The sequence below is a fragment of the Malus domestica genome, chromosome 15, assembly GCF_042453785.1.
Source record: "Malus domestica chromosome 15, GDT2T_hap1".
NCBI classification, from domain to species: domain Eukaryota; kingdom Viridiplantae; phylum Streptophyta; class Magnoliopsida; order Rosales; family Rosaceae; genus Malus; species Malus domestica.
This window is the reverse complement of record NC_091675.1, coordinates 6,426,479-6,443,087: the sequence shown is the minus strand read 5'-3', so window position 1 is coordinate 6,443,087 and position 16,609 is coordinate 6,426,479. Positions and strand designations below refer to the sequence as shown.

The following is a 16,609-nucleotide window of genomic DNA, read 5'->3' as shown; positions in this document are numbered from 1 at the left end:
GTGTAGGACTTTGTGCTTTGTTTAGGTTTAGACATTTCTTAGCACAAATTGTATTTCTCTTTCATTAATGAAGCTTCATTCTCAACCAAAAATAAATAAAATAAAATAAAATATCAAAATATAGCTAATAAATGAGATGATTAAATGTACTAGAGACTAAAATTGGATTTTAATCTTACACAAGGTTATAATCTAAAACTCATCTTTTTTAAGGATTAAAATGAAGTTTTCTGGGGAGACTTTGGATGTGGTCCATAGCTATGAATATTCTTTTATTGAAACCTTGTTGGTTTTCAATTTTTAATCGAAGTTCCTGAAATTAATGTGATAATTTATTTATATGTATGTTACTATATTTTTTAAATTAAAAATTATAGTTGTTTTGTCACATCCCAGCTCGGGCCCCATCACATCCCAGGCTCGACTCTGCCGTAGCACGATATTGTCCGCTTTAGGCCCCGACCATGCCCTCACGGTTTTGTTTCTTGGAAAACACACGAGAACTTCCCAGTGGGTCACCCATCATGGGATTGACCTCGCGCGAACTCGCTTAACTTCGGAGTTCTGATGGAACCCGAAACTTGTGAGCTCCCAAAAGGCCTCGTGCTAGGTAGAGATGAGAATATACATATAAGACTTACAGGATCCACTCCCCTGGGCGATGTGGAATGTTACATATTTATATTAATGAGATGTTAAATAAAAAAACCATAATTTGTGTGATTAAAAATATTAAAATATAAATATACTATTGTGTGTGTGTGTGTGTATAAACATGGGTACATTCATCAAAATTAACCAAAAATTATTGTACCAAAACATGGGTACATTCTTCAAAAAAAAAAAGATATTAGCTTAATAATATTAGTAAATTTCTTCGATTAAACTTGACAGGGATATATTCTCAAATCAAAGAAAAAAGAATGTACCCATATAAGTTTAAAAATGGATTAGAAAAATATTGAATAGATTTTATATAAAAAAAATAGTACATTTTACATATAACAAATTGGTATATTTAAGAATGAGTATATTTTAAGATTAAAAATTTGAAAAATTGAAAACATTTTTTTGAAAAAAAACTAATGGGTACAAACTTATTCTAATTTATTTATTTATTTTAGAAATGTTTTGAATTGAAAATTAGGTAGGAGTTTAATAAAGGCGTGAGTATTAAAATTCTGATTATTAATTTTTATTTTAAAAAAATTATGTAACTGACATGTGAATTCATTATTACATTAATGATAAGAACTTTGATCAAAATCTAAAAATTAATAAGGTATCAGTCAATGAACATTAGTAACTAGAGATTGAATACTAATTTTTCCAATTGCAAATTTATTCTTTCACTCAAAAATTGATGAATATTTGACGTTATGTATGCTCAAAACTTGCCGCCTGCATGTACCAATAAGAACACAACCCAAATATATAATAGTCAAATAAAGGTCTGTATAGTAATTGGGAATATTTTTGCTCACCCTTAAAGTGGGTTGATGGGTTGATGATGCTCACCATCAATTCATTGTTTTAGAATAATTTAAATTTTGAGATTTTATGTCTTAGATCAATTAAACTAAACTAATTTAACGATAACCAATGAGGTGGTGAGCATCACCACATTTTTTTTTTCAACAAACGATATTATCTACACTAAAATTGTGGAAATGAGCTTAGCCTCACAATGGGCTAGCAATAATATGGTTCAAATTCGTTTTTGACAAAAATCGAACCTAAGACCTCTCACTTATAAGTGAAGATAAATACCACTATATCATAGTACTGACTGGTGCATCACCTCATTTAAGAGTGAACCAAAATGATCTCATTGTAATTTACCAATTAATATGAATTCGTAACCCTTGCTAGTGGCACACGTCTATGGAGGGAGCTTCAATTAAGGGACACTTTTGTAGGGTATTGTATTTCAGTACAGAAATAGTTGCAAAAATTGTGGGAGCCTCATTGGAACCTTAAAGAAAATTCATTGTGAAAACTCTGAACAAAGGAGAAAGAATGCTACACCCTCCTTACACCTCTAGAACTGGTTTACTGGCAACAATACACAATCTAATAGCCACGCTTGGTCAACTCCAAAACAGACAATTAAAATTCAAGGTCTGTGATCGTTTATAAGGTATCCCTCAAATAACTTAAATGTGTTGTTAAACAAGTTTACCAACAGAAACACACCTTACTACATGGTTGTATTTTCTTTGAAAAGATTAATTTAAATGCGATCAAATATAAAAGTTGTGAAGATGACACTATATACGTTGGGACAAAATAATTGATGATCTTATCGATCTTGTTTCCTCCCAAAGAAAGTATAACCTAAATTATCACTCTAATAATGTTTGATTTAACTTGAACTCACGTGTGACCGTCCAAGACTTTTGTTAAAAAAAAAAAAGAACACATATATGTAATGATACACACACACACACACATATTGTGTGTGTATAATTTGTCTCAATGTTAACTTAGGAGATACTAAAATAAAGTGAATAAATTTTGAAATTCTATACGAAATATTCAGGCATAAGGAAAAGAATATACGGCGACTTCCCCTTTTATACGTACTTCTACAAACAAAATCGTCGTTGGCTGTATAAATATGGCACATATGTATAAAATTAAAATTGAAGTACAAAATTGATAGGATACCTCAATTTGTAGAAACATTTAAACCATCTCCTAATATATGTGGTTTTCCTAGCATCATCCTCAAATAAATAGTGCACAAAACATCGATAAAAGATTCAAATTCCATGTGAGTTGTAAAATGGACTCAAATTTGATACCACAATATGTTCGGGCAATGCTATGGGGACAAATTATTTTTATTTATGCAAAAGCCACCGACTACAGCCTACCAACTTTGAAGCCCAATTTGGGATCTTATCTCAGAAAATGGTTCAGACGACCACCTCGTTCCACCCCAACTAGTATGAGGGCTCAGAAAGAGTTTTCTCATCGAGCCGCGTCTAGTACATAGACGATCAAACTGAAAAATATCTTGCTTTCTTAAATGCCTATGTCACTACTGCCACAAGACACATCTAAAGGCCATTTACTAGGAATTACAGTAACTATTAGCACCAAATGACCGATCTACTTGTGCCCCAACTCAGCAATATGATCGAGGTCGCTCCTTCTCCACTGTCTATAAATAGAGCCAGAGGCCTTCAAGTTAAGGATTTTCATCAAATTCAATCTATATGATTAATCAACCCAATTGCTTTTCAACCCAACCTGAATTGCTCTTCAGCAAAAACTCTCTTAACTCTTCATCTATAGTCTCAATGTCTTCTTTTGAAGCAAACACTCTCACTATCTAGAACTTTTACATCTTTACCACCCCATGGTATGATCTAGTTGATGTGACATTACAACCCTCTTAGATGTGTATGTTTTGTACTGCTCCAATATGATACCAGCGATTCGGTGGATTTCTCTAGCATTATCTTGACCTTTATGGCCTAAATCTTACTATATTTTTTACTACTTTCTTTACATTTCAAGTCATGTAGTTAAGTGCTCGTTCCCACTAGGCAAGAAAAAATACTTAACTAAATCACCTTTGCACTCAGTGCACAATCATTTGATTAAAAAGTTAGATTTACATGCAATTTTCACACACATTTGAACCCAAACACTGTTAGTCGGCAGCCTCAAACAGTGACTTGTCTATTCTCTCTTTCCCTCGAGCCATTAGCGTTGAGACCAAAAAACACTCGAGCCAAATACGTGTGCAGGCTTCGTCTGAATTTCGGCACCAACAATTTCTGGTCAATTATCATTTACAAAGAAAGTTTCTTAGGCATACCGTCCATTTATTCTTGTCGATTATATATCAGTCAAATTACACATAACATATACGATATCTGACAATGACATTTTACCGCACAAAATAGTATTTTGAAAGCTGAAACCCAATCATCATAATTTTATATTGCATATATACGGTATCCCAATCGTGTGAGTTCTTGTTGTGTGCAAGCCAAGATATATATTAATTTATTTATTTTCCCTACCAAAATGATATAGTAATTAATTTGGACGTATCGCCCTAGAATTTTTTTATAAATAAAAAAAAAACATTGTTTTCCTTATTGCATGACGACATGACATCAATTTATCATACAAACATTATAATCTAAATATTTTTTTTTAAATCATAATTCACTTATAATTTTTGAAAAGTTCAATCAATATATGGAGACCTTTAAGTTATCAACATGCATAAAAATGACAATTTATTATGAGAATGTTACTTGTTATCATAATCGTTGATTTGTTAACATATATAGATGGCTAAACACTAAAATGTTGCCACGTCACATTATCCAATGAGTATTGATCCTTACATGTAAAAATTCAAATAGTGTCCTTAATTTAATAGAGGTCACTAAATAGCATCACTCTTCTCACAAATATTATGACATAAAAAATTGTAAGCTATTTGTTAGCTGGTAATGAGCTCTTGTAGCTCAGTTGTTTAAAGCACTTGTTTAGAGCATTTTTACCAGTTAGTGGAGCGCAATGACAATTTTGGAGGGCAAGGCAATAAAATTGCCCTTACTATTCACTCTAAACAATAATTGTCTTTGTACAAGTCCACTCGTTTGGAAGAAGGACTAAAAAGGACGATTACTATACACAATATTTTTATTTTTTGATGTTTTTTCTTCGTCCTATGCCACCATATAGTTATCACTGTAGATTTTTGTTTAATTTGCAAGTGTGTTGAACTTTGTACAAATTTTAAGCGTGAATTTTGTAAGTTTTTTTACCATTTTTAATAATTTAAAAAAAAATTGTCACATCCCAGACTGGCTCCGCCATAGCACAATATTGTCCTATTTGGACTCCGACCACGCCTTCATGGTTTTGTTTCTGGAAACTCACATGAGAACAATCTACGGGGTCACCTATCCTAGGAATGCTCTCGCCTAATCTGGCTTAACCTCGGAGTTTCGATGGAATCTGAAGCTAGTGAGTTCCCAAAAAGTCTCGTGTTATAAGAGGTGGACATGTACATATAAGGCACATCACCCCCTCTCCGTTAGTCGATGTGGGATGTTACAAATTTGGTAAATTTTTAGATTTTATTTTTAATTTTGAAAGTTGAATTAATCCTAGCCGTCGAAACTTTCAAAATTTTTTATTGTTTTACCGTTGGAAATCCAGTGGTTCTGATCGACAGACCGTTTAGAAATCCAACGGCTATTTTTGTGCCTGATTTAAGTAAGTTGGCTCTATGTCCTTCGCGTGGGGTGGGCCACCCTATCTGTTGGTGATCCACCAGGCTGCAAGCCTCTGCAATAATCAGCAGGGCACCTGCCTTTCCCAAAATTGCCCTCTTATTTTTTCACTACTGGAGCAAGTTTTATGGGCAAGAAGGTAGTTTCACCTAATTGCAAGGACAATTGGAAACTGCCGGAGATGCTCTTAATAAGAGCAGCTTCAGCAGGAACTGGAGCCCGATGGATCGGCGACTTTGATGACCCAATAACCCCAGCAATCATCTCCAGCCCATGTGGGCGATTGCGCAACAGAGGGCCCGAGAGCTCGAGGTAGAGGTGATGCAAGGCTAACATCAGCCACAATTTAAAACATGGGTCACCGGACCTCTCGAGGGAGAACACAGGAATATTTGGCAAAGATTCATCCCGATTCAGATCTCGACTTAAAACTCCATTAAAAATTGTAATTTAAGCACAAAAATGATGCTAAAATGAAAAGGAACAAGATTCTACCACTATAAGTAACAATCGTGGTCGAGATTGACTGAGTTTGGTCACGGAGCTCGCTGGATTTTCTCGCCGGATTGTGGAAAAACGAAACAGGAAGCATGCACAGCAAAAAGAACACAATTTAACCATTAAGTCTTCACTCGGAATCACAACACCAGCAAGAAAATCCCAAATATTCAAAGGAACAAGGAAATCTCACCTGAAACTACAAGCTAGAGCTTGAAGCTCTCGGGTCTAGGATCACTGCACTTCCCAGTGCACCGATGGTGCATACAAGGACCCAATTATGTTCCTAAAGTTGCCAGGAGTCCAAATATACAAGTTCCAAGTTCATGATGTGAAGAAATTGTAGGGAATTATTGTGATGCTCTAGGTGCTTTATCCGAAATTACAAATAAGATTATTTTGTATTATTTTATAAAATAAAAAATTGGGTAAAAGACAGTTTACTACCTTCATGTTTCGTGGTTTTCAACATTTAGTACATCAATTTTTTTTCGTCCCAGAATCATACCTAAAGTGTAAATTTTGGGACAGTCTCATACATCTGTTAGTCAAACTGTTAACTCTGCCGTTAAATGATGACGTGGCGCCACGTGGACAATGACTAGGCGCCACGTGTCATTAAAAAAATTTAAAAAAAATTAAACTGTTAAAATAATTAATTAAATAAAATTTAAAAAAAATTCCCCATATCCTATCTTCCCCACCCCGATCCCCCTCCCTTCTCCCTCTGCACCTCTGCACATCCTTCCCCATGTGGAGCTCTGCTCATCCGTCCTTCCCCAGATCCCCAAATCCCTCTGCACCTCCATCCTTCCCTAGACCCTTTCGTCTTCTGCGACACACACACCCACAACCATTCGTCTTCCTCCACAGCTCTACCCCCTCCATCCCAATACAAGTTAATTTTGCAGCTCCAAAATTATCCAAATTATCCAAATTTTGCAGCTCAACCCACACGAGCATGAATACAAACTATCCAAATTATCAGGAATCCAAGTCCACCCTTTCACCAGCACGCTAACATGCTCCGATTTCGCCTCCCCGCACTCCGATTCGCCGCGAATTTGCTGCAGAGAAGAAGACTTGTTCTGCAACATCTGCAGCTTGTGCTTTTCTCTGAAACGAGAGCAACCCACCTGGGCATCCCACTTCCTGAAGACGCCGATCAAGTTGGTAAATGGGTCGGGTGTGAACTTGGTCGGATCGTTGATGGGTTTGATTGAGGTTGATAGAAAAGGGAATTTGAGGAAGCTGCAGAAGAAAACGAGCAAGAGTGTGCCGCTCATCATGAAGGCGATGCTGAAGGAGTTGAAGGGCTTTAACTGCATACTGGGTTGGTCCCGATCGGCGGTGATTTTAGCAGTTGCTCTCTCCCTCTCTACCTCTCTCTCTCTCTCTATCCCCGGAAAGAGAGGCAGATGAGACGGTCCATCTGGTGCATGAGGCGTCTTGACCAGCACAGTCTTTCTTTTCTCCCCGTTTTTAAATTCTTTTCCAGTTTGCTAACTAAGACCAGATAGCGAGAGTTTACCGAACATATAAAAATATACAGTAAATTATCGTTTAATCCCTAAACAAATTAACTATTAGTTCAGTTTAAGACTTAAGTTGACGGCTGTGTGTGTGTGTGTCACGGAAGACGAAGGGGTTGTGGGTGTGTGTGTCGTGGAAGACGAAGGGGTTCTGGGGAAGGATGGAGGTGCAGAGGGATCTGGAGATCTGGGGAAGGACGGATGAGCAGAGCTCCACAGGAGGAAGGATTTGCAGAGGTGCAGAGGGAGAAGGGAGGGGGATTGGGGTGGGGAAAAGAGGATCGGGGGAATTTTTTTTTTTAATTTTTTTTATAACTTTTATTTAATTAATTATTTTAATAGTTTATTTTTTTTTAATTTTTTTTAATGACACGTGGCGCCCAATCATTGTCCACGTGGGCGCCACGTCATCATTTAACGACAAAGTTAACAGTTTGACTAACGGATGTATGAGACTGTCCCAAAATTTACACTTTAGGTATGACTCTGAGACGAAAAAAAATTGATGTATTAAATGTTGAAAACCACGAAACATGAGGGTAGTAAACTGTCTTTTACCCTAAAAAATACTAATATTTTATTGCCTATTACCATGGTTATTCAGTGTAAGGGTGAAGATGCAAAAGGTAATAATTGTTCATTGGAGGCTATTCAATAGTGACTTGCCCTAGAAGGCCTTTGCAACAGTATAGTTGCTTTAAGACCATCTCTAACCGAAGGGTCTAGAGGATCAGAGGGCTAAAATAACCTGAAAATCGTCTCCAACCGAAGGCTAAGCCAGATGGCTCGTGGGCCCCACATAATTTGAAAAGGCCAAAGGGCCAACCGGCTAGCCCAAATGAGCTAGCCAGCCTCGGGCTGGGCCAGAAAATTGAGCATTTCTATCGAATATAACCGACAGGAATTCTAAGCCAAATTTCAAATGCAACGGCTAGCTGATGTCAGCTAGCCGTTATTTTTTTTTACGAATTTTTTTCCTATAACTTCCTATAACTTCTATTTTACAAAATTTGTTTTATATTTTTTCTAAATTCTTTCTTTTTTTTCCTATAACTTATATTTTACAAAATTTGTTTCATATATTTTTTAAATTCTATTTTTTTCCTATAACTTCGTAACCATTATACAACATTAAATTAAATTAAGTAACATGAAACAACATTAAACAATATGAAACAACATTAAATAACATTAACCAACATAAAAAAAAACATTTAACAACATGAAATTTAAACAACATTTTTAAAAACATAAAACATAAACGCCTACTCCATGCTTCTTTTGGCCCAAAGATGTGCAACAAGATCCTGTTGTTGGTGCTTGTTTGTGGCATGGGAACGTATCATCCTATAGCGCTTCATGTACTCATTTATAAAGATACTACCAATTCTTGGATTGAAAGGCAAATTAGGCACATCGTATATTTTTGCACGAGCCCTTCTTGACCTATTTGGATCATCTTGGTCATCGGACTCTCCATCAATATACCTATCTCGCTCATCCTCCACAATCATGTTGTGTAATATGATGCAAGACATCATGATGAAGTCCAAATTTTCTCGACTCCACCTGCTTGCTTGCCAGTTCCTTGATGATTTTCCACCATGCTTGTAGAACACTAAAAGCTCTCTTAACATCTTTCCGGTATGCCTTTTAGTGTAAGGTAAAACACTTTTCGGCGTCATTTTTAGGGTTTGGAATTGCTTGGACAAGTGTCGCCCACTTTGGGTAGATGACATCTGCTAAGTAATACCCCATATTGTACTGATGGTCATTGATGTAGTAGTTAAGTTGAGGTGATTTACCTTCCGTCAAGTAATTGAAAAGGGGTGAACGCTGAAGAACTGTAATGTCATTTTGGGATCCAGAGACTCCAAAGAAAGCACGCCAGATCCATGTGTCATACGAGGCAACCACTTCTAACACAATAATTGGCTTTCTCGACCTTCTGCTAAAGATTCCTTACTATCTGGTGGGACAGTTCTTCCAATTCCAATGCATGCAATCTAATGACCCTATCATGCCAGGAAACCAATGGTCTTCAGCTTTGCGAACGAGCCGATCCAGATCTTCTTGATTTGGCTCGCGGAGGTACTCCTCTTTGTAAAGCTGAACAATTGTGTTACAGAATTCAGTAAAAGTATCAATGCATGTAGACTCAGACATATCATGGGTTTCATCCATCGAATCAGTTGGGGAGTCACATGCCATCATTCATAATGCAACAGTAACTTTCTAATGAGGTGAGAAATCAGGGCGGCCTGCTTTGTCCAGCTTCTGTTGAAAATATGGATTATCCTGATGGACATTATGAAGTACACACTCGAAGACATGATGCCTCATCCGGAAGCGCGTCTGAAATCATCTTCTGTGTACACCGAGTTAGGGTTGAAGTAGTTGTTCATTAGATTGGCATGCGTCATCGTTCTGTTTTGTGGTTTGTAAGAGCGACCAGCAACAGAGCCACCCCATTGAGGTTGTTCCTCAATTGGCTGACACACCATGATCGCAGCCATAGCTGCCACATATTGTGTGTTGCACCATGCTTCATATTCTTCATCAGACTCTTCATCTGCTCGTCTTATTTGCGCCCACTTTTCTTCCAATTCGGAATTGGATGAAGACCCTCAGTTGGAATTCGAGGAGGATCCAAAATTGGAATTCATTGTAAACTTGAATTGAAAGAGACTGAAATGAAATAGATTAAATTCAAAGGTGTGTGAATTATAGCCCAATATCCATCCTATTTATAGCAAAAAAAAATTCAAATCCAACGGCAAGCTGACGTCATGCTGACATCAACTAGCCGTTAGATTTGAATTTGAATTTTTTTTTTTGCCAAAATTTGTAAAAAAATATTTAAAAATTCTCATTTTTTTCCTATAAATTTAAGTTGTTATAGTTTTTAAATTTAATTTGTAGTTTTTAAATTTAAGTTGTAGTTTTTAAACGTAAGTTGTAGTTTTTAAATTTAAATAATAAATTATGTTTGGCCCTCGGTTGGAGACGTTTTTTTGTGATAGGGCTAAAGCGAGCGTTATGGCCCTTTGGCCTTCGGTTGGAGATGCAGGCAAATATGACCATGTACTGTTCATTAAAATATTAATATCTTGGAGGGCTAGAGGGTTAAAACGAGCCATCTAGCCCTCGTTCGGTTAGAGATGGCCTAAGAGGGATGGAAAATGATCCTCGTCGGATTCTTTTTCTGGGAATCTTAGGAATCCTGTAATCGTGACCGTTCATTGTACATCGTGATGTCATAAATCATTTCAAAATTTAAAATTTAAAATTAAATATAAATATTACCTAAAAAATTTGACCGTACAATATATGATGAACGGTCACGATCACAAAATCCCTAAAATCTCTAGAAAAAAAATCAGGCGATGATCCTTTTCCAAGAAGGATGTCTTTAGTTAAACTATCAACTGACAGCATGGTTTTCTCTTAAAAAAAAAACAAGACAAAAAATTAGCTCTGTCAGCTAGTGAACGGGAATTCCACCAATTAAGATTCCAAATTTGAGATGCTTCGCACAGGACACTTTAGCACTGTTTCTAATTAGTTAATTTACCCTATTTGCAATCTTTCCCAGCAGGCCCTCCTATATAAAGACCAGCACACCTCACACTCTTTAACCCACTCTTGACACCCAGCTGCTTAGTTCTTAGCTAGTATTCATGGCTTCCATAACATTTTCAGGCACTACTGGAAACTTCTCTTTGCTGCCAACAGCTGCCGTTTCTGAGAACTCCAATCATATAAAAGATGGGTTTAATCCCTTAAAGAAGAACTTGAGTAATACTAGAAAAAAACACAATGGTCGGAGCTTGGTGTCCACAAACGTAGCAAGTCCACCATTGCCGGCAATAACTCATCCACCCCCAAAAAGAGAGAGCGGCAATGGTTACGACGGGAGTCACGTGGCATGGACGAGTGTGCGGCAGGAGAGATGGGAAGGAGAGTTGCTTGTCCAAGGAGAAATACCATTGTGGCTGGTATGTGATCGTTCACTAATTCATTTCATATATAATTATTGGTTTATTCTATCAAAGAATTGTTGCTAAAGATTTCATGTACATGTATGTAAGCTTGAATGTAGAATTTATGTGGACGAGTGATATTTCCTTGTCAATCCTGTTCAAGTTTATTAAAATTCAACGTAATAAATTGTTTGAGATTCATAATAACATCATATCTTTTATTGCCCAGACAATAGAATTTATTTGGATTAAGTACCAAAAATCCCCCAACTTTCTAGTGTTACTCAAAATTGGTCTCAATCTTTTTAAACATTTCAAACAAGTACCTAATCTATTGAAACTGTCACAATTTGTTAAGCCCCAATTAAATTTCTGTTAAATTAACTAGGGCTTACTTTTGCTCAACAAAAAAAAAAAAAAAAAACTAGGGCTTCCTTTGTCTCCAAAATCAATAAAAGGTAATGGAAGCCAACCACCACCTCCACCCTACAACTCAAGCCGCCAACATCGCAAATAAGGTCATGGAAGATGCTGAAATGGTATAAACTACCGTGATGCACTCACCACCATCTTCACCGTCTACAAAGAACTGAAAGCTTTACGAGCCAAGAATCGGTGAATGAGGAAATCACAAAAACAGAAACAAGCTCCATGACCTTCTTCTCAATGTTGGGTGCTTGAGTTATAGGGTGTAGTTGGTGGTTGTGTGTTGGGTTTGGAGTTGATGGCCTGATGGGGGTGGTGGTGATTGTTAGTTGTCGAAACCACACTTCCATGACCTTCTATTAATTTTGGAGACGAAGTAAACCCTAATTATTTGACAGAAATTTAACTGGGCTTAACGGATATGATGTTTTAATAGGTTGGGTACTTGTTAGAAATATTTAAAAAAATTGAGACCAATTTAAAATGACGTAAAAAATTAAGAGATTTTAGGTACTTATTAAACAATAACGGATACGGTTAGGCAAAAAATAAACAATAACAGAGCCAAATAACTAGGTACGATGTTGTGAGCCAAAGTAAGGTATGTTTACAACTTTTTTACTCAGTAAATTGCAGGAAATAGGAATAGAAGAAAGCTCAACCCTTTTCTTATTCCCATTAATTTGATCCTGCTTTTTCTTTCTAATCTTTATTGCGTCGTAAGTGAGAGGCCTACCACGCACACAGAAAGAAGATTTGTCCTTGATGTGTGTCTTCTTGCTAAATGCTAGTGCTAAATATGATTAATAAATTAATCAACTTTCTGTCGATCGCCACATACAAACGTGGTGCTGGCCTAAGTACACATATATTCCTCACTTTAATTACTTTTAAAATGCTACAACAACTCCTCGACAAGAATGTCATTGACGTTTGCCTTATCATTTCTTTTTATTTTTTTACCAATTATTTTTAGGGACACTTTAGATGCGGTCCTTAGCTATCAATATTCTTTGATTGAAACCTTGTTAGTTTTTAGTTTTTGATTGAGGTCCCTGACATTAATGTAATAATGTAAGTTACTATATTTTTTTAATTAAAAATAAAAAATTGAAAATTGTAATTGTTTATATTAATGAGATTTTAAATAAAACCCATAATTTATGGGATTAAAAATAATAAAATATAAATTATACTCTCTATTATATTGTGTGTGTGTGTGTATACATATATGTATGGGTACATTAACCAAAATTAACAAAAAAAGTTATTGTACCAAAACATGGATACATTCTCAAATCAACGAAAAACAATGTACCCATATAAGTTTAAACATGGATTAAAAAATTTGAATGGATTTTATATTAAAAAAAGGGTACATTTTACATATAAAAAATTGATATATTTGAGAATGGGTACATTTAAGATTAAAAAAATTGAAAAATTATATGAATGGGTACATTTAAGATTAAAAAATTGAGAATCTTTTTATATATAAAAAAAAACTAATAGGTACAAACTTAATTTAATTTAATTTTTTATTATTTTGGAAATGTTTGAATTGAAAATTAATTAGAAGTTTAATAGAGGTGTCAGTATTAAACCCTAAATTAATTACTAATTTTTATATTAAAAAATTATATAATAAACAAGTAAATTCATTATCACATTAATGCTAGGGACTTGAATCAAAATTTGAGAACTAATAAGGTCTTAGTTAATGAACAGTAAAAACTAAGGACCGGATACTAATTTTTCCTTATTTTTATGCTTCAGAACGTATCAGTGTCTCATTCCAAATGTATTTCTAATACTTCGATCTACAGGTATTTATAGACAAAATGATTCAAATTTATTGAGCACCATATTATTATAAAAGGTGAACATTTATCGAATATACAGCTAGCTCATAATTAACTTAATGTCACATGCAGAAAGGGACGTACCTAAGAAATGGTCCAGGGCTGTGGCACGTCGGGGACTACAACTTCCGCCACCTCTTTGACGGCTATGCCATGCTCGTCAAACTTCACTTCCACGACGGTCGCCTCACTGCTGGCCACCGCCAGATCGAATCCGAGGCCTACAAAGCCGCCATGAAGAACAACAAATTATGTTTCCGTGAATTCTCTGAGGTCCCTAAGCCTAACAATTTCCTATCTTATATTGGTGAGCTAGCCAACCTATTCTCCGGTGCATCACTGACTGACAACGCCAACACCGGAGTGGTTAAGCTCGCCGATGGTCGGGTTGTGTGCCTCACAGAGACCCAGAAAGGGTCAATAGTGATTGATCCGGCTACCTTGGAAACTGTAGGGAAATTTGAGTACAGTGACACATTGGGTGGCTTGATACACTCGGCACATCCTATCGTGACCGATACCGAGTTTTTGACTTTGTTGCCGGATTTAATCAACCCAGGATATTTGGCAGTCAGGATGGAGCCGGGTACTAATGAGAGGAAGGTGATCGGGCGGGTTGATTGTAGCCGTGGACCGGCTCCGGGTTGGGTGCACTCTTTCCCTGTGACCGAGCACTACATCATTGTGCCCGAGATGCCACTGAGGTATTGTGCTGGGAATTTGCTCAAGGCCGAACCCACTCCCTTGTACAAGTTTGAGTGGCACCCTGACTCCAAGGCGTTTATGCATGTTATGTGTAAAGCTAGTGGCAACATTGTAAGTTCCTACCAATCTGATGTTTTGGGTACTAACTATTTTGCTTTTGTTCTTCTTTTGATTTATTAATTGTATACAATTTCTTTGTTTTGAAGGTGGCGAGTGTGGAAGTTCCATTATACATTACGTTCCATTTCATTAATGCTTATGAGGAGACAGATGAGGATGGTAGGGTGACTGCAGTCATTGCAGATTGTTGCGAACACAACGCTGACACAACGATTCTGGACAAGCTTAAGATACAAAATCTTCGGTCGTATACTGGCAAAGATGTACTACCAGATGCTAAGTACGTACATGACATGAATATCTATCTACTATGAAAGCAACAAAAAAGTTATCTTGCTGAATTTTTACCATGTTTATTATTTTGAAATTATTATTGGCAATCGAAAAATGTAGTTGTGCACTTCAAACTCTCTATATTTAGAAAGAAAAATACTATTTATGAGAAGTGGACAACTAGATTTTTGGAGTGCCAATAATAATTCTCTATCATTTTCTAAAATAAAAAGCACAAAATTAACTCAATATGTGACCTAAATTCACCGACAAAAAAATATTGTGTATTCAATTTAACGTGGAGCTAGCGATTAATTTGTTGGGTAATGCTAAGGAGACTAAATGTGTAAATTATATAAATTTTATAAAATAAATAACATAGAAATTGATGATTAGATTATTACTTAAGTTTTGTAAACTAATTTGTTGTTGTTCTTTTGATGGAAAACACAGGGTTGGTAGATTCAGAATACCACTGGATGGGAGTCCATATGGAAATTTGGAGGCAGCACTAGACCCAAATGAGCATGGAAGAGGGATGGACATGTGCAGCATAAACCCCGCTTTTCTGGGCCAAAAATACAGATACGCTTATGCTTGCGGAGCTCAGCGCCCATGCAACTTTCCTAACACCCTCACCAAGGTATAGTTAATTATTAAAGTTACAAAATTACATGCCCTACTTCCATTTTCCACTTTGTATTATATCATACCGATTTCGAGCTAATTTCTTATTCAAATTCTTTGAATATATGTTTGCAGATTGATTTGGTAGAGAAGAAAGCTAAGAATTGGTACGATGAAGGGGCAGTGCCATCCGAACCGTTCTTTGTGGCCCGTCCTGGGGCGACCGAAGAAGATGATGGTGAGATTACTTTACTGAAAACTAAAAATTAAACTAATTAAAATTTTGAAAATTCACAAAAGTATTTTTTTTTTAGTTTCATTTTTGTCAAAAGTAAAAAACAATATGATTATTAAACGACTCATTAATGTTATAAAATTACCTTCAATTAGAAAAACAAAAAAGAGTTCGTTTGGAACAATTTTTATGACATTTATATGTACATGATGTAGGTGTTGTAATATCGATGATTAGTGCGAAAAATGGAGATGGATATGCGTTGTTATTAGATGGATCAACGTTCGAAGAGATTGCTAGGGCAAAGTTCCCCTATGGTCTTCCATATGGACTGCATGGATGCTGGGTTCCCTTCAAATAATCAAAGAAATTATGAACTAGCCAGTGGTAGTTCCAGTTTCGTTATTTACAGCTAGCCAAAAAATGTACCCACTTCAAATGCGTTGATGTGTTGGTCATGGTTAGCTAGGAACACAAAAATATGCTATTCATTAAGTTATATGATATGAATAACATATAAGCAGATAGATATAGGCTAAAGCTACGTATAGCAGTGTGACATATCTTTGTTCATATTTCTTAAGCTTTTAAGTGAGCGTTGCGTATAATGTACTATATTTGTAGGGTTGTCGAAAAATAGTTCACCATCTTATGGGCCGTTTGATATTCATTTTATTTTCAGTTTTTGTTTAAATTTTTTTAAAAATTGAAACTTATTTGATAATTACATTCAGTCTTTAAAAAGAATATGATAATTAAAACTCAATCAAAAGTTAACCAAACAATTTCGGCATACAGATAAGAATATGGGTAACTAATTACATGCAGAGAGTACGTCCGTAAGAAATGGTCAGAATTTTCAATCTGTTGATCTGGTTTTATTCATTTTTACAGAGTTGAGGTTTCGAATTTTTTGACACCTTTTAACATTAATTTCATTTGTCGTGTATGAAACTCTATAGTTCATGACAATTTGCATTGTGCTTATGTAATTAAAGTATAAACTATCCGATCATCCTTTACTTTTCTTCCAAACAAAATGAGCACAAACTTTTGGCATGTTTACTAATCTGGATCG

At 35.9% G+C, this 16,609-nt stretch overlaps 1 protein-coding gene across 1 annotated transcript; it reads left to right on the top strand.

Annotated features, from left to right (window-relative positions):
• Positions 1–10,952: 10,952 nt before the first annotated feature.
• Positions 10,953–16,183, top strand: LOC103415461 (carotenoid cleavage dioxygenase 8 homolog B, chloroplastic). Its single transcript, XM_008353792.4, has 6 exons — positions 10,953–11,298; positions 13,644–14,387; positions 14,483–14,676; positions 15,123–15,312; positions 15,432–15,534; positions 15,747–16,183. The coding sequence occupies exons 1-6, from the start codon at positions 10,981–10,983 to the stop codon at positions 15,890–15,892; spliced, it is 1,695 nt and encodes a 564-aa protein (XP_008352014.2). The 5' UTR covers positions 10,953–10,980; the 3' UTR covers positions 15,893–16,183.
• The last annotated feature ends 426 nt before the right edge of the window (positions 16,184–16,609 follow it).